The following is a 15813-nucleotide window of genomic DNA, read 5'->3' as shown; positions in this document are numbered from 1 at the left end:
CACACACACTTACACGCTAGCACAGACACACGCACATACAAACACGTAGTCATAGACACACACACACACTTACACGCTAGTACAGACACACGCACATACAAACACGTAGTCATAGACACACACACACACTTACACGCTAGTACAGACACACGCACATACAAACACGTAGTCATAGACACACACACACACATTAGTACGATCAGCCCTTGATTCACGTATGTCATCAGCAGATATTCCCCAAATTTTATATGTATTTTCTTACTGTGAAATAAGAATATATGTATATATGTATGTGTATATATATATATATATATATATATATATATATATATATATATATATGTATATATATGTAAATATATATATATATATATATATATATATATATATATATATATATATATATATATATATATATAGTGAACCCTCGTTTTTCGCGGGGGTTACGTTCCAAAAAGAAACCGTGATAGGTGAAATCCGTAAAGTAGTAACCTTTATTTTTTTTACAATTATTATACAATGAAATTACAATACATTGAAAACAAAGAACAAAACCTTTTTGCAGGCCCAAGCATTTGTTCAACAAATAAAAGTACTGTATAAACGTTTTTTACAAATAACTACTGTACTGTAAAATAATAATTCTAATCATCAATACGAACTGAAGGCTTCATGGGTTCTAGAAAAAATTTGCAAACTTAATTTTGGCAAACTGTTTCACGTACATGTACATATCAAACCGTAACGTCATTCACACAGGTAGAGAAGAAGCGGAGAGACTGTTTAGCCAATCAGAATGCAGATCACAATGCACAATGCAAATCCGTGAAGCAGCGAGAATGTGAAAGGTGAACCGCTTTCTAGCGAGGGTTCACTGTATATGTATATGTATATGTATATATATATATATATATATATATATATATATATATATAGATAGATAGATAGATAGATAGATAGATAGATAGATAGATATGTCTGTCTGTCTGTCTGTCTATCTATCTATCTATCTATATATCGTGACATTTGCAATAAACATGCCATAATAAATTTGAAGATCGTGGGTCCTTCATCAAAAACAGAAGGGAAACCCGGCATCCCAGGCATCGTCCGCCATCGAGAGCTCACGAAGGACGACCAAAGCCTCAGTGTCGAGCGGGTCTGTCTCTTCCCGTTCCACACAGGCCTCTGCTCGCTCAACTCGGGTCTCGGTGCAGGCGGAATTCGTCATAAGCTGTTTGCTGTACTTAGCCGTTATGTTCATCAATCAACTATTCATGAATCAAATCATTAATTGCCTGGATTATCGCTGTTCACTTCTAGGTTTTGTTCTCCCAATCTCGGCATTTTTTTTCATCTTGCATTTCATTTTTTCCCTATACTACATTTCCGCCGATCTTGAAAAAATCTGATGCACGACCTGTAAGTAAAATTTCCGAGAAATAAAGTGATATCATTACCACTTGTAAAATTCCTTGACCCACCCTGTATTTGGACTTCCCCCCGATATACCGATGTTTCCTAATTGTCCTCTCATCTCTGTAACGTACGCTGTATCCACGCTTAAGGTGATCTAGCTCTCTATCAGCAATATAATTTCTAGTATTTATGATATCTTAAACATTAACTGACATATTCTTACTGCATATCTAATTCTTATTCAATCATTTGCTGATCTGAACCTGTTCCCTTCTGTTAACTGCATTATTCTTGGATTCTTTTCTCCCTCTCTCTCTCTCCCTCCCCACCCCCCCCTCTCTCTCTCTCCCTTTCTCTTCCCCCCCCCCCTCTCCCTCCCTCTCCTCTCCTCTCCTCTCCTCTCCTCTCTCTCTCTCTCCGAACACTTCCTTCCCGCTCGGCATACCAGTACTCACTCACAGCTGATTCAACTGAGAGAGACTACTGAGCTATGCTACCTCTACTAACCCACCCCTTTTCCTAATTAATGCCACTAATTAACCAGCGTGTCTCGTGGGTGATGTGGCCTTCCTCTACCTCTGCCTTCAAGAAATTTGCATATCACGATACCTACATCACCTAATTAAAGGAAGTGCAAGATATTAGCTCCCAGGTGTGAATGCGCCGTCAGTCCACCTGGTCACCGCAAAAACGAGAAGCTACAGCTGTGAGTAAAGCTCCAAACCCCACCTAATGTACACCACCATTCTATTGGCCTTCTATGGGCGGAATTCGAAACATGTTTACCAAGATTTCCGACCGTAAAAGATCTCCTAAACCTTGCCACTCTCCTTTCGTTCGCTCGGCATGATGTGCCTTGATCAAACTCTACATCCCGAGCCCATCGTCCTTTCCTCTCACACTCAACACTTGACGGAAACACCGACTTTACACGAAAAGCAGCATATTTACATCCACGAAAGCAACATATTTACATCCACGAAAGCAACATACTCACATCCACGAAAGCAACATACTTACATCCACGAAAGCAACATACTTACATCCACGAAAAGCAACACACTTACATCCACGAAAAGCAACATACTTACATCCACGAAAAGCAACATCCTTACATCCACGAAAAGCAACATACTTACATCCACGAAAAGAACATCCTTACATCCACGAAAGCAACATCCTTACATTCACGAAAAGCAACTTCCTTACATCCACGAAAAGCAACATCCTTACATCCACGAAAGCAACATCCTTACATCCACGAAAAGCAACATCCTTACATCCACGAAAAGCAACATCCTTACATCCACGAAAAGCAACATCCTTACATCCACGAAAAGCAACACACTTACATCCACGAAAAGCAACACACTTACATCCACGAAAAGCAACTTCCTTACATCCACGAAAAGCAACATCCTTACATCCACGAAAAGCAACATCCTTACATCCACGAAAGCAACATCCTTACATCCACGAAAAGCAACACACTTACATCCACGAAAAGCAACACACTCACATCCACGAAAAGCAACATCTTACATCCACGAAAAGCAACATCTTACATCCACGAAAAGCACCATCCTTACATCCACGAAAAGCAACACACTTACATCCACGAAAAGCAACATCCTTACATCCACGAAAAGCAACTTCCTTACATCCACGAAAAGCAACACACTTACATCCACGAAAAGCAACATCCTTACATCCACGAAAAGCAACATCCTTACATCCACGAAAAGCAACACACTCACATCCACGAAAAGCAACATCTTACATCCACGAAAAGCAACATCTTACATCCACGAAAAGCAACATCTTACATCCACAAAAAGCAACACACTTACATCCACGAAAAGCAACACACTCACATCCACGAAAAGCAACATCCTTACATCCACGAAAGCAACATACTTACATCCACGAAAAGAACATCCTTACATCCACGAAAGCAACATCCTTACATCCACGAAAAGCAACATCCTTACATCCACGAAAGCAACTTCCTTACATCCACGAAAAGCAACATCCTTACATCCACGAAAGCAACATACATCCACGAAAAGCAACATCCTTACATCCACGAAAAGCAACATACTCACATCCACGAAAGGCAACATCCTTACATCCACGGAAAGCAACATACTCACATCCACGAAAAGCAACATCCTTACATCCACGAAAAGCAACATCCTTACATCCACGAAAAGCAACATCCTTACATCCACGAAAAGCAACTTCCTTACATCCACGAAAAGCAACACACTTACATCCACGAAAAGCAACATCCTTACATCCACGAAAAGCAACTTCCTTACATCCACGAAAAGCAACATACTCACATCCACGAAAAGCAACATCCTTACATCCACGGAAAGCAACATACTCACATCCACGAAAAGCAACATCCTTACATCCACGAAAAGCAACATCCTTACATCCACGAAAAGCAACTTCCTTACATCCACGAAAAGCAACACACTTACATCCACGAAAAGCAACATCCTTACATCCACGAAAAGCAACTTCCTTACATCCACGAAAAGCAACATACTCACATCCACGAAAAGCAACATCCTTACATCCACGGAAAGCAACATACTCACATCCACGAAAAGCAACATCCTTACATCCACGAAAAGCAACATCCTTACATCCACGAAAAGCAACATCCTTACATCCACGAAAAGCAACTTCCTTACATCCACGAAAAGCAACACACTTACATCCACGAAAAGCAACATCCTTACATCCACGAAAAGCAACTTCCTTACATCCACGAAAAGCAACACACTTACATCCTCGGAAAGCAACACACTTACATCCACGGAAAGCAACACACTCACATCCACGAAAAGCAACATCTTACATCCACGAAAAGCAACATCCTTACATCCACGAAAAGCAACTTCCTTACATCCACGGAAAGCAACATCCTTACATCCACGAAAAGCAACACACTCACATCCACGAAAAGCAACATCTTACATCCACGAAAAGCAACATCCTTACATCCACGAAAAGCAACATCCTTACATCCACGAAAAGCAACACACTCACATCCACGAAAAGCAACACACTCACATCCACGAAAAGCAACACACTCACATCCACGAAAAGCAACATACTCACATCCACGAAAAGCAACATCTTACATCCACGAAAAGCAACATCCTTACATCCACGAAAGCAACATACATCCACGAAAAGCAACATCCTTACATCCACGAAAAGCAACTTCCTTACATCCACGAAAAGCAACATCCTTACATCCACGGAAAGCAACATCCTTACATCCACGAAAAGCAACATCCTTACATCCACGAAAAGCAACATCCTTACATCCACGAAAAGCAACACACTCACATCCACGAAAAGCAACACACTCACATCCACGAAAAGCAACACACTCACATCCACGAAAAGCAACATACTCACATCCACGAAAAGCAACATCTTACATCCACGAAAAGCAACATCCTTACATCCACGAAAGCAACATACATCCACGAAAAGCAACATCCTTACATCCACGAAAAGCAACTTCCTTACATCCACGAAAAGCAACATCTTACATCCACGAAAAGCAACATCCTTACATCCACGAAAGCAACATCTTACATCCACGAAAAGCAACATCTTACATCCACGAAAAGCAACATCCTTACATCCACGAAAGCAACATACATCCACGAAAAGCAACATCCTTACATCCACGAAAAGCAACATCCTTACATCCACGAAAAGCAACATCTTACATCCACGAAAAGCAACATCCTTACATCCACGAAAGCAACATACATCCACGAAAAGCAACATCCTTACATCCACGAAAAGCAACATCCTTACATCCACGAAAGCAACATACATCCACGAAAAGCAACTTCCTTACATCCACGAAAAGCAACATCCTTACATCCACGAAAAGCAACATCCTTACATCCACGAAAAGCAACATCCTTACATCCACGAAAAGCAACATCCTTACATCCACGAAAAGCAACACACTCACATCCACGAAAAGCAACACACTCACATCCACGAAAAGCAACACACTCACATCCACGAAAAGCAACATACTCACATCCACGAAAAGCAACATCTTACATCCACGAAAAGCAACATCCTTACATCCACGAAAGCAACATACATCCACGAAAAGCAACATCCTTACATCCACGAAAAGCAACTTCCTTACATCCACGAAAAGCAACATCCTTACATCCACGGAAAGCAACATACTCACATCCACGAAATGCAACATTCTTACATCCACGAAAAGCAACATCCTTACATCCACGAAAAGCAACATCCTTACATCCACGGAAAGCAACACACTCACATCCACGAAAAGCAACATCCTTACATCCACGAAAAGCAACATCCTTACATCCACGAAAAGCAACATACTCACATCCACGAAAAGCAACATCCTTACATCCACGAAAAGCAACATCCTTACATCCACGAAAAGCAACTTCCTTACATCCACGAAAAGCAACACACTCACATCCACGAAAAGCAACATCCTTACATCCACGAAAAGCAACACACTCACATCCACGAAAAGCAACATCCTTACATCCACGAAAAGCAACATCCTTACATCCACGAAAAGCAACATCCTTACATCCACGAGAAGCAACATCCTTACGTCCGCGAAAAGCAACTTCCTTACATCCACGAAAAGCAACACACTCACATCCGCGAAAAGCAACATCCTTACATCCACGAAAAGCAACACACTCACATCCACGAAAAGCAACATACTCACATCCACGAAAAGCAACACACTCACATCCACGAAAAGCAACATCCTTACATCCACGAAAAGCAACATCCTTACATCCACGAAAAGCAACTTCCTTACATCCACGAAAAGCAACATACTCACATCCACGAAAAGCAACATCCTTACATCCACGAAAAGCAACACACTCACATCCACGAAAAGCAACATCCTTACATCCACGAAAAGCAACATCCTTACATCCACGAAAAGCAACTTCCTTACATCCACGAAAAGCAACATCCTTACATCCACGAAAAGCAACTTCCTTACATCCACGAAAAGCAACATACTCACATCCACGAAAAGCAACTTCCTTACATCCACGAAAAGCAACATCCTTACATCCACGAAAAGCAACATACTCACATCCACGAAAAGCAACATCCTTACATCCACGAAAAGCAACATCCTTACATCCACGAAAAGCAACACACTTACATCCACGAAAAGCAACACACTCACATCCACGAAAAGCAACTTCCTTACATCCACGAAAAGCAACACACTCACATCCACGAAAAGCAACATACTCACATCCACGAAAAGCAACACACTCACATCCACGAAAAGCAACATCCTTACATCCACGAAAAGCAACATCCTTACATCCACGAAAAGCAACTTCCTTACATCCACGAAAAGCAACATACTCACATCCACGAAAAGCAACATCCTTACATCCACGAAAAGCAACACACTCACATCCACGAAAAGCAACATCCTTACATCCACGAAAAGCAACATCCTTACATCCACGAAAAGCAACTTCCTTACATCCACGAAAAGCAACATACTCACATCCACGAAAAGCAACATCCTTACATCCACGAAAAGCAACACACTCACATCCACGAAAAGCAACATCCTTACATCCACGAAAAGCAACATCCTTACATCCACGAAAAGCAACATCCTTACATCCACGAAAAGCAACATCCTTACATCCACGAAAAGCAACATCCTTACATCCACGAAAAGCAACTTCCTTACATCCACGAAAAGCAACATACTCACATCCACGAAAAGCAACATCCTTACATCCACGAAAAGCAACACACTCACATCCACGAAAAGCAACACACTCACATCCACGAAAAGCAACATCCTTACATCCACGAAAAGCAACATCCTTACATCCACGAAAAGCAACATCCTTACATCCACGAAAAGCAACTTCCTTACATCCACGAAAAGCAACATCCTTACATCCACGAAAAGCAACATCCTTACATCCACGAAAAGCAACATCCTTACATCCACGAAAAGCAACATCCTTACATCCACGAAAAGCAACATCCTTACATCCACGAAAAGCAACATCCTTACATCCACGAAAAGCAACATCCTTACATCCACGAAAAGCAACATCCTTACATCCACGAAAAGCAACACACTTACATCCATGAAAAGCAACATACTCACATCCACGAAAAGCAACATACTTACATCCACGAAAAGCAACATACTCACATCCACGAAAAGCAACACACTCACATCCACGAAAAGCAACATCCTTACATCCACGAAAAGCAACACACTCACATCCACGAAAAGCAACATACTCACATCCACGAAAAGCAACACACTCACATCCACGAAAAGCAACATCCTTACATCCACGAAAAGCAACATCCTTACATCCACGAAAAGCAACATCCTTACATCCACGAAAAGCAACACACTCACATCCACGAAAAGCAACATCCTTACATCCACGAAAAGCAACACACTCACATCCACGAAAAGCAACATGCTTACATCCACGAAAAGCAACACACTCACATCCACGAAAAGCAACATCCTTACATCCACGAAAAGCAACATCCTTACATCCACGTAAAGCAACATCCTTACATCCACGAAAAGCAACACACTCACATCCACGAAAATCAACATCCTTACATCCACGAAAAGCAACATCCTTACATCCACGAAAAGCAACATCCTTACATCCACGAAAAGCAACATCCTTACATCCACGAAAAGCAACACACTCACATCCACGAAAAGCAACATACTCACATCCACGAAAAGCAACATCCTTACATCCACGAAAATCAACATCCTTACATCCACGAAAAGCAACATCCTTACATCCACGAAAAGCAACATCCTTACATCCACGAAAAGCAACATCCTTACATCCACGAAAAGCAACATCCTTACATCCACGAAAAGCAACATCCTTACATCCACAAAAAGCAACACACTCACATCCACGAAAAGCAACATCCTTACATCCACGAAAAGCGACACACTCACATCCACGAAAAGCAACATACTCACACCACGAAAAGCAACACACTCACATCCACGAAAAGCAACATCCTTACATCCACGAAAAGCAACATCCTTACATCCACGAAAAGCAACATCCTTACATCCACGAAAAGCAACATACTCACATCCACGAAAAGCAACATCCTTACATCCACGAAAAGCAACATCCTTACATCCACGAAAAGCAACATACTCACATCCACGAAAAGCAACTTCCTTACATCCACGAAAAGCAACTTCCTTACATCCACGAAAAGCAACATACTCACATCCACGAAAAGCAACATCCTTACATCCACGGAAAGCAACACACTCACATCCACGAAAAGCAACATCCTTACATCCACGAAAGCAACATACATCCACGAAAAGCAACTTCCTTACATCCACGAAAAGCAACACACTCACATCCACGAAAAGCAACATTCTTACATCCACGAAAAGCAACTTCCTTACATCCACGAAAAGCAACTTCCTTACATCCACGAAAAGCAACATACTCACATCCACGAAAAGCAACATCCTTACATCCACGAAAAGCAACATCCTTACATCCACGAAAAGCAACATACTCACATGCACGAAAAGCAACACACTCACATCCACGAAAAGCAACATCCTTACATTCACGAAAAGCGACATCCTTACATCCACGAAAAGCAACTTCCTTACATCCACGAAAAGCAACATACTCACATCCACGAAAAGCAACATCCTTACATCCACGAAAAGCAACATCCTTACATCCACGAAAAGCAACTTCCTTACATCCACGAAAAGCAACATACTCACATCCACGAAAAGCAACATCCTTACATCCACGAAAAGCAACACACTCACATCCACGAAAAGCAACATCCTTACATCCACGAAAAGCAACATCCTTACATCCACGAAAAGCAACTTCCTTACATCCACGAAAAGCAACATACTCACATCCACGAAAAGCAACATCCTTACATCCACGAAAAGCAACACACTCACATCCACGAAAAGCAACATCCTTACATCCACGAAAAGCAACATCCTTACATCCACGAAAAGCAACATCCTTACATCCACGAAAAGCAACATCCTTACATCCACGAAAAGCAACATCCTTACATCCACGAAAAGCAACTTCCTTACATCCACGAAAAGCAACATACTCACATCCACGAAAAGCAACATCCTTACATCCACGAAAAGCAACACACTTACATCCACGAAAAGCAACACACTTACATCCACGAAAAGCAACACACTCACATCCACGAAAAGCAACACACTCACATCCACGAAAAGCAACATCCTTACATCCACGAAAAGCAACATCCTTACATCCACGAAAAGCAACATCCTTACATCCACGAAAAGCAACTTCCTTACATCCACGAAAAGCAACATCCTTACATCCACGAAAAGCAACATCCTTACATCCACGAAAAGCAACATCCTTACATCCACGAAAAGCAACATCCTTACATCCACGAAAAGCAACATCCTTACATCCACGAAAAGCAACATCCTTACATCCATGAAAAGCAACATCCTTACATCCACGAAAAGCAACATCCTTACATCCACGAAAGCAGCATACTTACATCCACGAAAAGCAACATACTTACATCCACGAAAGCAACATACTTACATCCACGAAAAGCAACATACTCACATCCACGAAAAGCAACATATTCACATCCACGAAAAGCAACATCCTTACATCCACGAAAAGCAACACACTCACATCCACGAAAAGCAACATACTCACATCCACGAAAAGCAACACACTCACATCCACGAAAAGCAACATCCTTACATCCACGAAAAGCAACATCCTTACATCCACGAAAAGCAACATCCTTACATCCACGAAAAGCAACACACTCACATCCACGAAAAGCAACATCCTTACATCCACGAAAAGCAACACACTCACATCCACGAAAAGCAACATCCTTACATCCACGAAAAGCAACACACTCACATCCACGAAAAGCAACATCCTTACATACACGAAAAGCAACATCCTTACATCCACGAAAAGCAACATCCTTACATACACGAAAAGCAACACACTCACATCTACGAAAAGCAACATCCTTACATACACGAAAAGCAACATCCTTACATCCACGAAAAGCAACATGCTCACATCCACGAAAAGCAACTTCCTTACATCCACGGAAAGCAGCACACTCACTTCCACGGAAAGCGACATGCTCACATCCACGAAAAGCAACATCCTTACATCCACGAAAATCAACATCCTTACATCCACGAAAAGCAACATCCTTACATCCACGAAAAGCAACATCCTTACATCCACGAAAAGCAACATCCTTACATCCACGAAAAGCAACATCCTTACATCCACGAAAAGCAACATCCTTACATCCACAAAAAGCAACACACTCACACCCACGAAAAGCACCTTCCTTACATCCACGGAAAGCAACACACTCACATCCACGCAGAACAACATACACACACCACGAAAAACAACACACTCACATCCACGAAAAGCAACATCCTTACATCCACGAAAAGCAACATCCTTACATCCACGAAAAGCAACATCCTTACATCCACGAAAAGCAACATACTCACATCCACGAAAAGCAACATCCTTACATCCACGAAAAGCAACATCCTTACATCCACGAAAAGCAACATACTCACATCCACGAAAAGCAACTTCCTTACATCCACGAAAAGCAACTTCCTTACATCCACGAAAAGCAACATACTCACATCCACGAAAAGCAACATCCTTACATCCACGGAAAGCAACACACTCACATCCACGAAAAGCAACATCCTTACATCCACGAAAGCAACATACATCCACGAAAAGCAACTTCCTTACATCCACGAAAAGCAACACACTCACATCCACGAAAAGCAACATTCTTACATCCACGAAAAGCAACTTCCTTACATCCACGAAAAGCAACTTCCTTACATCCACGAAAAGCAACATACTCACATCCACGAAAAGCAACATCCTTACATCCACGGAAAGCAACACACTCACATCCACGAAAAGCAACATCCTTACATCCACGGAAGCAACATACATCCACGAAAAGCAACTTCCTTACATCCACGAAAAGCAACTTCCTTACATCCACGAAAAGCAACATACTCACATCCACGAAAAGCAACATCCTTACATCCACAAAAAGCAACACACTCACATCCACGAAAAGCAACACACTTACATCCACGAAAAGCAACACACTCACATCCACGAAAAACAACACACTTACATCCACGAAAAGCAACACACTCACATCCACGAAAAGCAACATTCTTACATCCACGAAAAGCAACATCCTTACATCCACGAAAAGCAACACACTCACATCCACGAAAAACAACACACTTACATCCACGAAAAGCAACACACTCACATCCACGAAAAGCAACATTCTTACATCCACGAAAAGCAACACACTCACATCCACGAAAAGCAACATACTCACATCCACGAAAAGCAACACACTTACATCCACGAAAAGCAACATCCTTACATCCACGAAAAGCAACACACTCACATCCACGAAAAGCAACACACTTACATCCACGAAAAGCAATACACTTACATCGCCTTGAATTCCAGGTTCAGCGGAAGTCGTGTACAGATTGTTGATGAAGACGAGGTCCTTCCACCAGTTCACGACGCAGGCTCTCCTCATGGCGTCCCAGCCGGTCGCCAGGGGCCCCGAGATGAGGAGGCGAGCGACCGTGGCGAAGAGGCCCGTGGCGAGGGCGATCGGGGGGAGCAGTCTGGGGGGGGGGGGAGGAGGAGGAGAGAGGGATTTCCTGTTTGAGTTTAGTTCATTATAAAAAAAGTCTTAATTGCTCTTGTTCTGTTTGATCGCCTTCTTGTTATTCCTTTCTTCTTTTTCTTCTTCGTATCTCTTTTGTCTCCTTCGTCTTCTTTTCTTCTTTTTGTTTTTCTCTTCTTACTCTTCGTCTTATTTTTGTTTTTTCTTCTTCTTACTCTTCGTCTTCTTTTCATTTTTTCTTCTTCCTCTTCTTCCCCTTCTTCATCTTCGCGTTCTTCCTTTCTGCCTCTTTCGTCTCCCATTTTTTATCAGCTACCCCGTTTTATATCATAATAATTATCATTTATATATATATTCCTTAAGTTATTATTATTTTTTTTTTTTACTTTTTTTCTTTCTTTTATGCTTGTCTTGATAAAGGAAAAATAGTAACATTACCATTAATTGACTTGCTATTCGCTAATTACCTTATAACTAATAACAACAATAATGATAATAAATAAGAAGAGTGATAAATAATAATGATAATGATAATGATAATGATAATGATAATGATAATGATAATGATAATAATAATAATAATAATAATAATAATAATAATAATAATAATAACAATAATAATAATAATAACAATAATAACAATAACAATAATGATAATAACAATAATGATAATAACAATAACAAAACAATAACAATAACAATAATAATAATAATAATAATAATAATAACAATAATAATAACAATAACGATAATAATAATAATAATAATAATAACAATAAACATAATAATAATAATAATATATAATAATAATAACAATAATGATAATAAAGATGAGAAAAAGAAAAAAAAGAAAATGAAATAAACTGAGAATAAAGAGAGAAAATATAAGTGAGAAAATGAAATAAAGACGAAAGAGAAAAGAAAAGAAAAATCAGTGAAAATAAAATGAAATAAAGATGAAAAAGAAAAAAAAAAAGAAATTAGGGAGAAGAAAATAATATAAAAAAAGAAAAAAGAAAAGAAAAAACAAGTGAGCAAATGAAAATGAAATAAAATGAGAAAAAAGAAAGAAAAGAATAAGAAAATGAAATAAATGAGAAAGAAGAAAGAAAAAAATGAGAAAATGAAACAAAGGAGGAAAAAGAAAGAAAAGATAAACAAGTAAGAATAAAATGGAATAAAATGAGAAAATGAGAGAAAAAATAAGGGAGAAAATGAAATAAAGACGAAAGAGGAAAGAAAAGAAAAATTAGTGAAAATAAAATGAAATAAAGATGAAAAAGAAAAAAATAAGGGAGAAGAAAATGGAATAAAGTGAGAAAATGAAATGAAGACGAAATAGGGAAAGAAAGAAAAAAAATGTGAAAAGAATAAACAAAATAAAGGAGAAAAAGAAAAACATGGAAGAAAATTTAATAAAATAATAAAAAAAGAATAAAAAATAAGTGAGAAAGTGAAAAGGAAATACAGGAGAAAAAAGAAAAAAAATATAATAAAATAAAATAAGAAAAAAATGAGAAAATGGAATAAAGACGAAAAAGGAAAAAAAAAGAAAAAATAGGAAGAAAATATAATAAAATAAGAAAAAAGAAAGAAAGAAAAAACAAGTGAGAAAATGAAAATGAAATAAAATGAGAAAAAAGAAAGAAAAAAAAGAAAAAAATAATTAAAGGAGAAACAGAAAGAAAGAAAATTTTGGGAGAAGAAAATCAAATAAAGGAGAAATAAGAAAGAAAGAAAAAATGTGAGAAATTAAACAAAGGAGGAAAAAGAGAGAAAATAAAAACAAGAAAATGAAATAAAGAAGAAAAAAGAAATGAAAAATAAGAGGCAAAGGAAATAAAATAAAAGAGAGAAAAAGAAATAGAAAAAAAGTGAGAATAAATTAGAATAAAGGAGAATAAAAAGAAAAAATAAGCGAATAGATTAAATAAAATGGGAAAATCGAAGAAATTTAGAAAATATACGAAAAGGAAAGGCTTTGCTAAGAAGAATTCGTGTTTCTTTATCATTTTCTTATTTGATTATTTATTTATTCATTTTTAATAATTATGATACGAGCAACGGATGAAAACTGAAGGACGAGAGGAAAAAGGGAATAAGGAGATGATGAAGATGATGGAGGTGAAGAACAAAAAGAACAAGAACAAGAAATAGAAATTAAGATAAGACTGTGAATGTAAAAAAGACCCCACCTAAAAAAAATAATATATAAATATATGTGTGTATGTATATATATATATATATATATATATATATATATATATATATATATATATATACACATACGCACACACACACACACACACACACAAACACACACACACACAAAGACACACACACACACACACACACACGCACACACACACACACACACACGCACACACACACGCACATACACACACGAACACACACACATATATATATATATATATATATATATATATATATATATATATATATATATATATATATATATACATACATTAGTAGGATTAAATCAAAATTTAAAATCAAAATTGAATCTAAATCCAATTTCAAAATTAAAATAGAAATTAGAATTAAGATAGCAATACCAAAAAGAAGTAAAAAGAGGAAAACGAACAAACAAATGACAAATGAGGAAAAAGTGTATTTAACCAAAGAAAAAAAAATAAACAAAATGAAAAAACACAACTTAACTCGTTAAGAAATTCACTCGATATACTAATTACCTAAAGAGTAGTAGTAATAATAAATAATAATAATAATAATGATAATAATAATAATAATAATATTAATAATAATAATAATAATAATAATAATAATAATAATAATAATAATAATAATAATAATAATGATGATAATAATAACAACAACAACAACAACAACAACAACAACAACAATAACATTAACAATAAAATGATAACGATGACCATGATGATAATAGTGATAATGATACAAATAATAATAAAAATATTAATAACAATTATAATAATGATAATATAATAACAATACTAATAAAAATAAAAATAACAGTAACAAAATAACGAGAATAAGGAGACTAAATCCAACAATAACAACAACAAGAGCAACAACAACAGGAATCGCCTATAACCAACTCCCTATCAATCCACTGCCTATAGGATTACCTGATGATCCTGTGGAGATAGAAGACCAAGACGTTGAACCGGCCCGTCCTCGACACTTCCCTGAGGAGGACGTAGGAGACGAGGAAACCGCTCAGGAAGAAGAAGGAGTCCACGCTGAAGTAGGCGTTGCTGATGACTTGGTACAGGAGGTCGGAGGTTTTCTGAAGCGGGAGGGAGGGAAGGTGATTGGGTGGGAGGGAGAGAGGGAGGGAGGGAGGGAGAGAAGGAGGGGGGCAGGGAGGGTGGGTGGGAGGGAGGGAGGGAGGGTGGGTGGGAGGGAGGGAGGGAGGGAGGGAGGGTGGGAGGGAGGGTGGGAGGGAGGGAGGGAGGGGGGCAGGGAGGGAAGGTGATTGGGTGGGAGGGAGAGAGGGAGGGAGGGAGGGAGAGAAGGAGGGGGGCAGGGAGTGTGGGTGGG

The 15813-nt window shown here is 38.7% G+C and overlaps 2 protein-coding genes across 2 annotated transcripts in view; one reads left to right on the top strand and one right to left on the bottom strand.

Moving 5' to 3' along the window:
- LOC113807624 (nose resistant to fluoxetine protein 6) overlaps nucleotides 1-15813 on the bottom strand; it is a gene marked incomplete in the record, with an annotated part of 46655 nt that overhangs the window by 13178 nt on the left and 17664 nt on the right. The window contains 2 exon segments of the mRNA XM_070131873.1: nucleotides 12082-12265; nucleotides 15399-15559. Of these exon segments, the coding sequence (XP_069987974.1) occupies nucleotides 12082-12265; nucleotides 15399-15559 (345 nt within the window).
- On the top strand, nucleotides 6166-10207 carry LOC138864609 (uncharacterized; the record flags this gene model as incomplete). Its single annotated transcript, XM_070132432.1, has 2 exons — nucleotides 6166-6228; nucleotides 10133-10207. Coding segments are annotated over 2 exons (138 nt in total), but the record flags the coding sequence as incomplete, so codon positions are not given.

Source organism: Penaeus vannamei, chromosome 17 (genome assembly GCF_042767895.1).
Source record: "Penaeus vannamei isolate JL-2024 chromosome 17, ASM4276789v1, whole genome shotgun sequence".
In the NCBI taxonomy this organism is placed as follows: domain Eukaryota; kingdom Metazoa; phylum Arthropoda; class Malacostraca; order Decapoda; family Penaeidae; genus Penaeus; species Penaeus vannamei.
The sequence above is the reverse complement of the archived record's forward strand: the minus strand, read 5'-3'. Positions and strand labels throughout refer to the sequence as shown.